Source organism: Strongylocentrotus purpuratus, unplaced genomic scaffold (assembly GCF_000002235.5).
Source record: "Strongylocentrotus purpuratus isolate Spur 01 unplaced genomic scaffold, Spur_5.0 spur5_scaffold_6, whole genome shotgun sequence".
Taxonomy (NCBI): domain Eukaryota; kingdom Metazoa; phylum Echinodermata; class Echinoidea; order Camarodonta; family Strongylocentrotidae; genus Strongylocentrotus; species Strongylocentrotus purpuratus.
In genome coordinates this window covers 17,225,937-17,240,622 of record NW_022145612.1, presented here as the reverse complement: position 1 = coordinate 17,240,622, position 14,686 = coordinate 17,225,937, and the positions used below count along the sequence as shown (strand labels likewise).

General features: G+C 36.6%; 1 protein-coding gene across 1 annotated transcript; it reads left to right on the top strand.

Moving 5' to 3' along the window:
- The first annotated feature begins 6,675 nt into the window (after nt 1-6,675).
- LOC581305 (thioredoxin-like protein 1) lies at nt 6,676-14,274 on the top strand. The gene is made up of 8 exons (XM_781314.5): nt 6,676-6,897; nt 7,894-7,990; nt 8,977-9,150; nt 9,757-9,879; nt 11,090-11,250; nt 11,920-11,995; nt 13,093-13,197; nt 13,929-14,274. The coding sequence occupies exons 1-8, from the start codon at nt 6,800-6,802 to the stop codon at nt 13,956-13,958; spliced, it is 864 nt and encodes a 287-aa protein (XP_786407.1). The 5' UTR covers nt 6,676-6,799; the 3' UTR covers nt 13,959-14,274.
- Nucleotides 14,275-14,686: the final 412 nt, after the last annotated feature.

Below are 14,686 nucleotides of genomic sequence, written 5' to 3'. Positions count from 1 at the left end.
ATATGCAACATGACAATGACATGCTGTATCAGTCCGAAAATGATTTATATAGGCATTGAAATTGCCTTAAAGTTGATTTCTTGAAATCGTTTGCGATCATGACTACATAATAAATATCACTTTATATTTACACCAAATTGTGAACACGCACGTTTGCAGGGGCTCTGCTGGATATTTTAATGGGGGGCTGGAGTGGACTTTGGTTCCTCTTTTTTTTTTACCTCGGTTAATATTGTAAGCTATTCATTTGGTCTATATACAGTTACTAGTATAAACCAAGCTTCAAAGAGAAGAAAGGGGGCATGTGACACGTCCCTACAAAATTAATCTGGCATTCAGATTTTCATTCCCCCCTCTCTCTCTCTCTCTCTCTCTCTCTCTCTCTCTCTCTCTCTCTCTCTCTCTCCTCTCTCTCTCTCTCTCTCTCTCTATATAATGTATATAATATATGCACGTATAGTATCACCCTCTCTCCCTCTCTATGTATTCATCTATCTATGTTATCTATGTATTTATGTATGTAACTCTATATCTCTTTCAATATTCTGACCCTCTCCCTTTCCTTAGTGACTCCATCCTATTATCATATTGTCATCTTATATTTTCATCTTATTTAATAAAATTATCTTAATACCCAAATTGTGCCTCTGAAGGCGGTCGTGGTGATTGGGAGAAGAGGACTGCTTTACGTATCTGACCACAGCGATCATTCAAGCAACTTAATGATGTAGTTGTCATTTTTTCTCTATGATAGGCGATCAGAAAATAATAAATCCCGTAAAGTTCTAATTAACATCTCCACTCTTACAAAGAAGATATGACAACAACCTTCGCTCCCTCAGTCATTCAGCCATTGTCCGTCAGCGTCATCTTCAATAGCTCGAATATCATCGAAATAATTGCTTGTAACAACCCCGTTCGTTGAATTCATCTTCAGGCTTTTTCTAGTCGGTCAAGGCTGATCTTGGCGTTGTTATTCATAATCGTACTGTCAAAGCGAGAAGAACGTTCCATTTCGGACAATGGCGTCCAGGTAAAAATAAATAGGGGCGGCGTCAGTGCTTTTTTATAATTAGGGGCACTGAACTTTAAAATATCGGACAAGCACACAAAAATGTCGGTTTCTCTAATGTTGGGTAAGCGTTATAGTGTTTGTTAAAAATCTCTGGCGAGCAGAAGAAAGAGATACATGTCAGCAGGTTGCCATTTGGGGGAATGGCTGTGTGGAAACCATAGGGGGATATTATCGCGAGGGGTTGAGACCTTTTGCCTGAATAATAAATCTCCAGTTTCTAAATTTTCCGCCCGCGAGCAAAGCGAGCGCAAAACTGTTGACACTCTTTTTTGTAGTATTTAGTGTGAGACATCACATATTCGGGCATTTCCTGTCTGAACATGAAACAATTTAGGCACCTTGCTGCTCGAATTATGAAAGAGTGGTTGCCCGAAAATCGAAAAATTATCAACCCCACGGGGCTGCAGACTCCTAACCCCCACATCTTAGGCCTATGCGTTGGGGGGAACAAACCACTACTATATCCCCCACCCCGTAACGTCCGCCGCCCGCCGCCAAAACACAAGACGTCATGATTGGCTTTGGGTGTATACAGCGAAATTACCTTGCCCTTCATAATTAGTAGCGAATAATATACGATGTCAAATTATCTAAGCATAATTGTCAAATTTGTTATTAGCATTCTTTTATTATTTTATAAAATATGAAGAAAACATCAAAGTCAACATTATTTTCATCATTAGGGTATATACTTTGAATATTTTTGCTGTATACCGTCATGTCGTTATTGATTGTGATGGTGGCGGTTGGGGGTGTTCAATTCAATTCAATTTTATTTCTGTTTCGCAACAAAACTTTACAAATCAATTATAATCATTTACAACAATATTATGGAATAGATATTGGAAACAGAGGGGTCCACTAAAAAGCGATGCTTATATACAATAATTAATATGGACCTCTTAAATGATAGTTAGGAATAATGAGTAATTAGATTATCAAATTCGTAACTACAAAAAGGAACTAGAAATATGAGATAAAAAGAGAGATGCCAACAGAAACGAGAACGGGACAACAAGTCTGAGATTAAGGTCACAATACAAAAAAATAGGCAATGCCAAAAAGGAGTGAGAGATCGGGGGTACAGAAAATAATAAAAAGGATGAGCTGCATGTGGGGTTGAGAAGAAGACGAGGGAGCAGAAAATAATGCGCATTAGTTATGCATGAGAGGGCACAATATAATATTGTATAGATCAAGTTATATTTTGAGTCTTTGAGTCAGTGTTGGTGGTGGCAATTTCAATCTTTTATCATAAACTAGTTCAATTAATTCCGTCGATAAATAGTCTACACAACTCATCAACCTAATGTTTGTGATCAGTCATTTAGTACTGACAAATCCTCTATTCATATTAGTGGTTTAATTATGACAATTAATTATTTAGTGTAATTAGTTTTTGATGAAAAACATAGACTTCCTTCGCACAAGCTTTAACCGCTCTAAATTAAGAACATGATGGATAAGTGGTTGCGCTATTATCATCAAATATTTACTTTGGTACAAGGACTCCACAAAGGCCGGATAACCTCAAGGTGAAAAAATACAATGTTTAGACATTGGTATTTTATAATATTACAATATCCCTACATTGTAATTAAAACATTATCAGGATGATTTTGTAACCTATATCTTTCTGTTGTCGAACATCCTGCTGCAGTATAATACTTTGCAGTTGTAGTGATTTCCTGAAGATTGACAAATTTAAAGATTTGTGAGGTCGCAATGTCACCATCTGATTGTGACTGATTAGATCATACTATTTAGATGCAATCACCAATTATTATTATTATTACAATCTCAAAAATGAAAGAATGAAGAAGACCTTTAATATGTTATTTACTGGGAAACTAAAAAGTACAAGCGGGTGGAGCATGCGAATTGCGGTAAATAATAAACTCTTTATGTTGTATAGCTCGCTCTCAAGGTCAAGTTATAAATTAAGCTATAAAACAATGTTTATTGAATAAAATCGACCGATTAGCTATTCCCGTTTGAAAATTATATATCACAACTACATAAAAGTGAGATTTTCATTGTCGTAGCTACCATTGAACAGCCGTAGGCGCTATTTGAAAATTTTTATATTCAATTTTCTCGAAAGTAGGAGAGTTTTAGGGGCTAAATTTTCTAGTGCTTATAATACATCCACAGGGGCATCCAAATATATCAAAATTGTAAAGAATCACTATCCACCCAATTTTCAAAATTTCCCAAAACTTTGTATTACCTTTAAGGAGGCTACGGGGATTCCATTGTTATGGGGGAGATGAGGGATGAAAAAAAATATATATCATGTCCTAGCACGTACGGTGCACACTTTGTAAGTGACAATGGGAAATATAGGTAAAAGGGGAAATATGCACTTATTTTGAAGTAAATGGGGCGCATATCAGATTTGAATAGGGGCACTTATAAGAGGTAAAAAGAATTAAAAAGGGGTCATTTGGGGGGTATTTCGCGCCTTTGAATGTTATATGGCGCCATACAAAATGCTGTTCATCATCGTATTTGAAAAAGTGGGAACGCCGGCTCTGGTACAATTTAGAAAGGACACTCATTAAAAAATACTGGGTTCCAAATAAAGCAACCATCAGTCCAGCTGCGTATAGCGTGAATCCAGTCATTGAGGGGGTTACCGGAACGAGTGGGGGCACACCTGTCTTCCTCGAATATAAAATGGGAATTAAGATGGCTACTGATCAGATGGAGGGTTTGGGAGGTCGCCCAGGCGTCTTTCATATATCATCCTTTTCCCCTTACTGTTCTCACTTTTTCTCTAGTTGCATTTAACCGTTTTATTGGGATTAAGTTCTCCCTATACCACCCCCCATGGCTACGCCATTGGCAATGGTGATCAATCAATGGATTAATTCCATTGAAATAATCTTGTATGCATAAATTATCAAAAGCTATCGATTTAAAGAAATGCGAATTGAATAATATCATCAAAGGGCATATACTTGATGCGAGAAAACAATGAGAGAGCAAAATATTCATCAGAAACCAAACTAATTGATGAAAGCATTTGACTTATGTCTTATCTGTTTTTTCAATATGACTACCTGCAATTTTCAGTGTTACTTTATCAGAAAATGATTAAATCATACTTGTAATAATGTAGTCGTAGCGTCGGTCTAACAATACAATACTTGCATATTATTTTCAAGTTGAATAACTGAATATGAGGTCGGGTTAGATTGAATATCGAAGGCATCAACTTTTAGATCCGTTGTATAAAGGCGATTGCTTTTAAATTTAAATTTTTTAATTTTACTAAATCGCAAAGTGGTTCATTTGTTATCATAATTATGACAATACATTTTCACCTTCAGCCAGCATGACGATACAGTAATTATTCGCTGCATTAGCTATCAAGTTGATTGGTTAAATCGGGAGTCCTCGCAAAAGCGTATTCTCATGGGAAATCAGATTCGCAGTGTAAATAAAACGTCGCAGCGGTCTCGCATAGTGACTTTATTTTATTCTTTTAGTGTAGGCTTATTCATCTCCAAAATAATCCTGATGTATTTGCACTGAAACGCATATCCAGAACTTCAGACGGTTTTATTAAAAACCGCGAAGGCCTACATTCCTAAGGAATAGTACTCTAAAGAGCGAATAATGTTTTAGGTTTTTTTCATGGGCAGTGGGGGAGGGGGGGGGGGGGGGGACTTTTTCCTTCTTTGGATTTGCGTTCCCTTTGCCAATATTTTTAATCACATAATTATGGAGTAACCCCACTGCATTCGTGTTTGTGACAATACCGATTTTTAGTAACTTCGTGTTTCTAAAGTTCACAAGACAATATTAATATAGAGTTGGAAATTTTTAAATGAAATGAGTTTTTCAACAAGTATTTGGCTGGACAGTGAGATTGCTAATCTACTTCTGGGAGTTTCTGAATAGCAACAATAACAATAACAATAACAACAACAACAACAACAACAACAACAACAACAACAACAACAAGTTTCACCAGAGGTGGTGTTTAGGGGGCAGGGACACAAGTGCCCCTATACTTTTCAAGAACCTCCAAAGTGCCCCCTTTTTACTTCTGATAAGAGCTCCATTTCGATTCTGAGTAATGCACTTTCCATTTTAAAAGTGCCCTATTTATTTGTTCTGCCTATCTCACGAAATTTGCCCTTTGGAATTAAGTCCTGAAAGTAACTCCTAAGAATCCCTTTTTCAAACTTGAATAGCGTTATTTTTCAAAGCATAACCGTGCTCCTTCTCTAATCTAATATTTTCCTTTGTTCTAGAAATTCTTAATTGAAGCCAAACAATATTGATCCATTGCTGAGAATTCAATTAAAGTGTTCACTCCCCGCCTATTTCTTTATTGTTCTTTTCTTTTTTTAAATGATTTCTTTTTATTCTGAGCATTAGAAAATCGTATTCCCAACACACACACACGGTCATTGTAGAACCTGTTTTCTTATCTCTAATATTGGATAGTTAAACACGTCGCATTCCAAACACAAATTAGCAAATAGCTTCGATGTTCATGTCAATGTAGGCTAACATTTATTTTGCAATTTGATTTAGTAGTAATAAATGAAATACTTACAAGCCGTGTTGATACAGATGAATACAACAAGATAAACAGTCTTCATATTCTCATCAAAATATCTCGAATACAGATATTTATTTCAATGTATGCATGCGGAGTCCCCCACGTCAAATTCGAAGGTCTCTGTTCACTTTCGAATTGAATGTTCACAACTGCAACTCCACATCTAACACGGATGACCAACGTGTATGGTTGTTTACACTCCTACACCGAGCTCGTGATGTTAATTACGATGACGATCGACCTGATTCTTAGGATACTGACAAGCTTATGATCACCAAGGCTATTTGACATTGGGTTGTTTGGTAGCAACTGGAGGCGGGGAGGACGGGGGAACGTACGTGCCGGATGATGAAAAAGAAAAGAAAATGATCGAGGATGAGAGACAAAAATGAGAGGGAGAGAGAGAGAGAGAGAGAGAGAGAGAGAGAGGGAGAGAGGTAACAGAAAGAGTCGTGAACTCGCTTAGCAAGTATGCCTACAGTGCAGAAACCTGCATATAGAGACGGCCGAAGGGATACAGGGAAAGTGGTCTTTATAGGCGGGTGATCTGAATATACAAGTTCTTTCAGTACGCGTTTCAATTAATGACAAGACAAGTGAGTGGTTGCTATAGTTTCACTGTAGGAAAGAAGATGATTGATGACTTAACCCTCCCATAAACTCTCCCCGAAGTCGATAGTATATTGTTCTCTTGTATTTCATCCATCTAGTGCCCCCCCTTACAAGATTCTGACGCCCCCTCAATGACTTGACCCCTAGCCTAGCTAGCTGCTACGCCATAATTATATAGGAGCTATAGGCCTATCATTTGGGAGGGGTACATCAGTATGACTCCAGCAAGGAAGGGGGGAGGGGGAAATTCAACATAAAGAAACAAAATATTGACGCGGTTGGCATGTTTGCACGGCTCCCCCTCCCTTTTTTTGGGGGGGGGGGGGCGAGTACGAGGGGTGCCTTTTTTTTTTCTTCGCTGATCCTTAATTCCGCCGATCTATTATTCCAGCGTAACAAGTAGCGCACGTTCTAAATCTGGTGATAATGCAGAGGACCAGCGAATACGTGAACTACACAGCAAAATTGAAGAAAATTCTGTACTCTTGAAACTTCAACCTTTTCGAATTTGTCAGCAGCAGACCAATTTTAAGATGGCAAATCTTCATACTATTTCAGAAGACTCACAGTTCAAACCCAAACTTGATAGTGCCGGACAAAAGCTGGTCGTCGTTGATTTCAACGCGTCATGGTGAGTCATTGTAAATTTGATAATGGTCCCATACGTGCATTTTTGTGTCTTTTCTGTGGCATGTTTGTTTGCTTGGTTGGATTTCCACACATAGACTAGATCTAGCTAGATCTATACATACCAGCATTACTATCCTGGCTGCGCATTAAAAAAAGACAACACTGTTCTGCAGTTCATTCACGCAATAATTTGTAAAAACCTGCTGTAGATCCCTAGAAATGATACTTTCAAATGATATGATTGATAAACAGTCAATAAATTAAATGGGGGGGCCGGGGGATCTAATGTTATGATAGATTTAACTGTTGGATCTAGTCTAGTATAGATCTAGATCTAATTGATAAAAAAATAATGGCGCTAGTTCAGTAGACCATTTGTTTTGTGTGTGGATCATAACAAAAAAGTGTTATAAAAGCAGACTCAGAATTTGATAAGTTTGATGGTCAGAAGTGCTATTTTTCATGAGGAGTTTGATTAATAGATTGAGCCAATGACAGGTATTCCTTTTGCAGTAAATGTGAACAAAGAATATTGGTATCTTAAATGAGAGAAATAAGAGGCTACCAGAAATCTTGACAAAAATCTCTGACAATAGATCTCCCATATTTACCTCTAGACCTATTGGTCAATAACTCTAACTCTATAGACAGAGCTACACTGGGAGGCTCTGTGGAAGAATAAAAAACTAACGCAGTGGGTGTCGAATTGAAGAGATCCTAGCTGGAAAGCTCCTTTGTCACAAAGGTGCTACACATGTAGTTGTTTTATCTCGTATTATTCCTAGAAGAAGAACCTTTCAACAATTTGAGAAGGCAAATGGTCTTTAAAAGCACATGAACCCACCACTGTGCAGACAGAGCAGGCAACACACGCAAGCATCTTTCCCATTCAGTTCAAAAGATGCCGGGACGCCTACATGTGCGACTAGCACTCTTGAATGAGTATTAACCAATCAAGCCAGATAACTGATGTTTCCCATTCTCTTCTATCATCCAGGTGTCAACCTTGTCGTACCATAGCTCCTGTCTTTGCCCAATTGGCTACTGCTCATCCCAATGCAGTATTCCTTAAGGTGGATGTCGATGTGTGTAAGGTAGGTACCAATGTCAGAATTGTTTTGTATTCAGAACCATGAACATGATGTTCTTGCACGTAAACATTAAATCCCTTCCGTTCCATGACCAACAATTCCTGCCCCCAAAATTAGACTTAAACGCATTGTTTAACAATGTTAAATCTGAGATGCACGGCCCTACGTGGTATCAGTGTCTGTGATATGGTCTAATACTGAAGCCCTAAAAAAAAATCGCACTTCAAAATGGTCAAGAAGTGCCTCAAAAAAGTAAAAATCTTTGAGTGACTGGTTTTACCATACTCGTTTTCCCCAATAGACTGTAGTGTTATGAAAACCGTTTGGCAAACGGTTTTCAAAATTTGTAATTCCAATCATAAATATCTTGATAATCAGACAGGCGATCGGCTTCACCTGTTTGTAAAAGTCATGGGGTTCCTGACTGACCTAAAGGTTTATAATTATCATTGCAGCATGAGCTAAATCCAGGATTTTGTTTCAGAATCTGAGGCAAAGTTACTGGATCCCTTTATTGACTCGGCAAACCAATGCCAAGGGGTTTTTTAGCGTGTAAAATTAATGTTAATCGGATGCAACAAGGGTCCTACCTCTGTGGTATGACATACAGGATTGTGAAGTGTAGAACACTTTTTCATCACAACTCTGCAGTTTTGCTGTGTCATAACTGAACGAGGCTTTACAAACACTTTTTTGTTTCGACCCTCAATATTTCCCCTGAAATATGAATGGATGGCTACATTGTAAAGTATGTTCTGTTATATATATATACCGAGGAAATATACCTTAGAAGTAGGCATTTAAAGTTAAACACTTATTTACCTCTTGTTGACACTAGGATGAAGATCCAAATTGGGACACATGTTTATGACACTTTTAATTATTTTACTAACAAACAATGACACCTTTTTAAGAATACCACACCAGGATGTAAAGTAATAGAATGACCAAATTTAAATAAACATGTATTTCATATGTATTACATACAGCAAACTGCACAGAAGTACAACGTCACCTCCATGCCAACATTCATCTTCCTGAAGGGTGGGGTTAAGATCGATGATGTGAAAGGAGCGAATGCACCAGGGCTGACACAGAAGATCAAACAACACTATGTCAGTGGGGATGATGATGATGAAGAAGGATCGGGAGTACCAGGATATGTGAGTATCTTTGAAAATTCACTCACCCTTTGGGTGAAGGCAATCATAGGGACTCAAAACACACTGACCGGTGTTCATCATTTAAAGCATTCTGACTCTAGTCTGGGTTTAGTGGGTAGAGTTCGTCAGGAGAACATAGTTAGGTACCTAAATGAATAAGTATGGAATCAATTTTCCTTGAGATAATTTGTTTAATCATTTTGTTATAGAATACTAAATAAAGAGAATTAATTATACTTCATGCCACAAAATAATTGAATTACAGCCGTCATTACAAGGACTTTTGACAATTTTCACAAGTTTCTTGCTGTGAAAATGGCTCTTGTGTACAAATTATGAAAGTTTGTGGCTTTACAGTTCTGATAAGTGGTAAGATGCAATATATGTAACAGTTATTATTACGTTCTTTGTTGTTGTTGTTGTCTTTGGCCTTACAGTTTTTACTATTATCATTATTACCAATATAACTATTAATCTTTTATCAGATTGAGCTTTAAAAAAATGTGACAGATAAACTACAAACAGAGTGCCTGAATGAGAGTGTTATTGGTGTTGTTGTTGTCTTTGTCCTTATTGTTACTATTACCAATATTAATCTTTCAACAGATTGAGCTAAATGGCATGATAGATAAACAACAAACAGAGTGCCTCAATGAGAGTGATGATCATCGCCTGGAAGCATGCCTCAAGAAAGGAGATAGTTACTTAGAATCAGACTGTGATGAGCAGGTGCGTAGGATGATTTATTTATGAATTTTGACTCAGACTTTGAATTATAAAGATAATGGTGGGTTTTTGGTCATGTTATTATTTCTATTAGCAGTATTGGGAGGAGTTGGTAGCTCTCTGATAACCCAACTTCTAAAGAAAGGCTTCTGGGTCAATGATCAAGTCCATCAGGATGGTCTCTATTATTGAGAATTAGGCTGTGACACATCCAAAAGGAATTTACCTACAACAATGTGTATGTCTATGGTTCAGACACCTTCCTTGTATATTGGTATTGGTAGGCTGAAGCTAGTTGCCAGTTGTATGATAAGATGTTGTTTTGGCAATTGCCCTTTGGAAACCATGGATGTCCCCCCCCCCCCCCCCCCCCCCCCCCCCCCCCCCCCAGCCACAAAAAAAAAAAAAAAAATGGGGTTGGAATTAGGGTTTTAGGATTAAAGACTGCTCATAATAGTCAATTGCATATGATACTATTACCTTTACTGATAATAATATCACCTAAAACCTACCATTATTGAAATTAAAAAGGTGAACTTGAGTTAAAATGAATTGATATGATGAAGTTTTCAAACATATTGCAAAAATGAACCTTGTCTGAGAACTGAATTTGATTGCCTCTTTAATAGTCAAATGGCAAATAACCTACTTGAAATATGTCTTGTCAAAGTAAATTCCTAATTCATAGCTTTGAGAAATCCATTTCATATTGTAACAATCTCATGTTATACTGAAATTGCTTCTTTTATGTCCTCCATAGACATTCCTTATTTTAGGAATAACTTTGAAGTATTTACCTGGCCAAGCTGATCATGAGAAATTGGTTACTTCTAAACAAGAAATGTCAAATTGAGCATAAAATACATAGACCAAAGTTTTCACTATTTTCCGGATCAAGTCCATCATATAAGATTGCCAACAATGAAATAATAAAGGTCCAAATTGGACATACAATTCAGAAATTGTACCTGTAAAGTATATTCATGATATGATAGGTCTTTTCTTACAAACACTTACTCCAGTGTGTACCATCTCAAACTCAGTGCATATGTAGGTTGAACGTTAGTACATGTTCCTGTTTTTCCAGCTTGTGGTCTAGATGAAATGATACAGTCATTTTCCGACTCGGTTACCGGGTACGTCTTTCTTTTCTTCATTTCCCTGCACCAAATAAACGATAACTCACCACTGTTGTTGTTATTTATATTTGCAGCTCATAATTACGATGTCCTTCCAGCAAAATATGAAACTCCATTCCTTGAAAGTTTTGGGTCCAACCAAAAATGGGCCAAAGGTCATTAAACTGTTCATCAACCAGCCTCAAACGTTAAGCTTTGATGCAGCAGAGCGGATGGAGGCTGTACAAGAGCTTACGTGAGTCTAATTAATGTTATTTTATGTGGAGCTGTGTTCATAGTTTTTCATTAACTCTTGAGTACCTTCTAGCTTATGATCTAGTCCAGGTAGTTGATTTGATATAGTGACCTATGAATTTAGTGCACTATTGTGAAGTATTTCTTTTTTCTCTTAATTTTTCTCTTGATGTCTATCGTTGACAAGATCTATCCATTCCTGAGTTTAGAAATAGCAAATAATGTGGTGTATTTTGGAATATATGTGGCCCTTTTAATCATTTGAATGATGTTTTAAGCTTGAAAGACTTACAAGTAAATCTTATTTGTTTCTGTAAAATCAGAGTGTTGGATTGAAACAAAAGGGATACAGTCAAACTTTTCTATTGAGGCCATCCAAGGGAAAGAGAGAAAGTTGCCACAGTAGACAGGTGGCTTTTCTAGACAGGTTCTACAACACACATTTGTTTCTCATCCTCAGGGGAGACAAAATACATGGTCACTTTTAGACAAGTGGCATTTACAGAGAGGGCTACTAAGACCGGTTTGATTGTATGTTAGTGAAAATCCTGTGGACAGATATGGTAAATATAATTATGTTTAATGTGAAATGGCTAGTTGCTTATCTACTATAATCATTAATTAATTTATTATTAATGGTAATTGTCTTTATTGATTTCCGACTTTATAGAGTGACACCAGAACAGCTGGCAGGTGAAATAATTCCACTGAGATTTGTGAAGTTTCAGAATGTACAGAATGTAACTGTAAGTATATTTACTTTGTCCTATCAATGAATAACAACTACCCAAAGCTTGAGCGTTTTGAACATCCTTTGAGAGAATAATGGATGAGAGTCTTTTAATGAAGTGTATTTCATTTTTATATAAACTCCTCAAAAAAAGTTTGGAAACTCAAGTTTGATTGATTATATCTCTCTTGTTATGGCATAATCATCGCTATGTTTAATGTCATTACAAAGTATTTTTATTCCTCTTTAAAATGATATCCCATTTGTTTTGATCTTTCAGCTATGCAATGTGCATTTTAAGGGGCAAGGTCAAAAGTGAAAAGTTGCAAGAATGCACTGCTCTTGTTCAACTGTGCATTCTTCTTTCTTTGAAGAGTGTAGGGCTGCTGTGTAGTGCACTGCACGACAATACCAGTGCTTTATACCAATGCATTTTGCAACTTTCCGCTATTTACCTTTCCCCTTATTTTGGTCCTCGTTCTATGGCTGTTACATCATAACAAATATAATATCATTTTAAAGAGGAATAAACATGCTATCTAATGACACTTAACAAAGCAATAATTATCCTATGACAAGAGAAATATAATCAATCAAAAGTTCCAACAAAAAAAAGATTGAGGGGTTTATTTATCACTTTAGTGAAACAAGAGAAAGCTTTGTTGTAACCAGGATGGGTCATGTTATACATTAGTGACAATATTATTAGGAGAGAACTTTTGAGATAATCTGTAGCAAGAATTTGTTTTTATTTAGCTGCTGTTTTCACCAGAAATATAAAAATGAGTTACTGATGATAGAAAATTTCAGAACACATATTGGATGGCTCTACTTTCTGGCAGTATTGAAAATATTGCCCTTAAAAGAACCATATTGTCCACTTATTTGACTCAGATTATCATGTCAGCCCCTTCTAAGCCATCCAGTAGTATCACAATATTATTAATCTTTTGTAGATATTACGTTTCCATGATCAATAAAGAGTATTTTACAAGTTTCAAGTGATCTTTACACATTGACAGTTTGATATCACTATACATGATTTCATCCTTTGATATGTTTCATTTCTTAACCAGATTTGACGTTGTTTTGTATCACATTGTTCTTGTACAGATCTTTGTAATGAATAACCAAGATGATGAGGAGACAACAACTATACAGTACATTAGCTTCATAGGAACACAAGTCAACACCACCAACATGAACGAGTTCAAGAGAGTAAGTCATGATTCCTCAAAACAATTTGATATCAAGTGGAAGATAATACATTTGTCAGTAGTATGACAGCATCTTTGCTGTAGTTTAGAGATCTCAGGACCAGTAAACACATAGTAACAGACTCAGAGGGCATAGTCATGGATGACCCCCTTGATTTTGAAAATTATCCTTCCTGCAAAACATTTGTCCCAAGTCTAACTTCTGAAATCTGAAGAGTTTCACCTGTAGTGTGCAGACTGTTTTCAATGCCAAACAGACTTATGTCAAAGTAAATCATTACTTTAAATGGAATATCACCTAATATTAAAGATAAAGTCGAGTTCTGGTCATGCAATTGCATTGTGAAAGAAAAGGTGTGGAATGGATCAGAAAAAGTTGATCATGTAGCATGTAAGTATTGATGTGTACTGCAAGGTTCTGGAGCCATCAAAATCATATAAATTCGGCCCAGTCTTGGTAAAGTAACAGGCATTGTACACTGGAAGATGGGACTACATAAATGGTATCGGGCCTGACACTTTGATTTCCTTATCTTTCTATGCTCATTTCTCAGCCATTATGCATTTTCTACCAAAATTGTTTTGCAAATGACATTTATTTGTAATCTTGAACATTCAGTGTAAGTTTCATTTGATTCTGTAAGAATTTATTTTCTTTTTTTATCAGAACTCTTATCTTTAACTAGTTCATGACTGTATATATTTTTTCTTCTTGGTGTTTGTGTATTGCAGGTGGCAGGCAAGAAAGGAGAGAGTCACTGACACAAGATAGTCCTATCTTCTGAGAAGACCCCCTGTAGATGTTACATACCTTTCATGTTTTATTTATATTGGAGAGATAACTTGTTCGTTTGGAGCCAGAGGGCATCAACTTATATACTTTTAAATCAGAGTTAATGCCCTTTTGGCTCCGAACAGACATTGTGTTCAGCCACAAAAACATGGGTTTGGTGGAATCTGAGAGAGATTTATGAATGAAGTTTCTCTCTGTGGTGTTTATATCTCGATACATGTACAAAATTGTTAACCAACACTTATAAATGGTTTTGTTTTGTGAAATTACATTGTAAAAGAAGAAGAAAAATAAGGTGCAGCAACTTTGTCCAAGATACCCCTTTAAAGGTAAAGACCAGTAATGGTCATGCGATTGCATTGTGAAAGAAACGTTGTGGAATCGATCAGAAAAGGTTGATCATCTAGCATCTAGCATCTGCAAGGTTCTGGAATCATCAAAATGATAAGAAATTTGGCCCATTCTTCGTAAAGTTACAAGCACTATACACAGAAAGATGTATATGGGACTACCCTATCTCTCTCACACGACCATGAGAGAGATAAATTTACCAAATATATGAATTAGTAGGCGGTTTCCCGGCAAATTTTTTATCATCATGTATTAGTCAAAACATATTCTTTCACATGATTGGTAATGAGAGCTTCCATTTCATTTTTTGAAATTGGGGCGTTACCAATACTGGTCTTTACCTTTA

What these genes read in the sequence shown, in the direction of transcription:
- LOC581305 (XM_781314.5), top strand. Translation starts at nt 6,800, where the DNA reads ATGGCAAATCTTCATACTATTTCAGAAGACTCACAGTTCAAACCCAAA. An exon ending in TGGATGTCGATGTGTGTAAG is followed by an intron (nt 7,991 to 8,976) that starts GTAGGTACCAAT and finishes TATTACATACAG; the next exon opens with CAAACTGCACAGAAGTACAA. An exon ending in AATCAGACTGTGATGAGCAG is followed by an intron (nt 9,880 to 11,089) that starts GTGCGTAGGATG and finishes TTATATTTGCAG; the next exon opens with CTCATAATTACGATGTCCTT.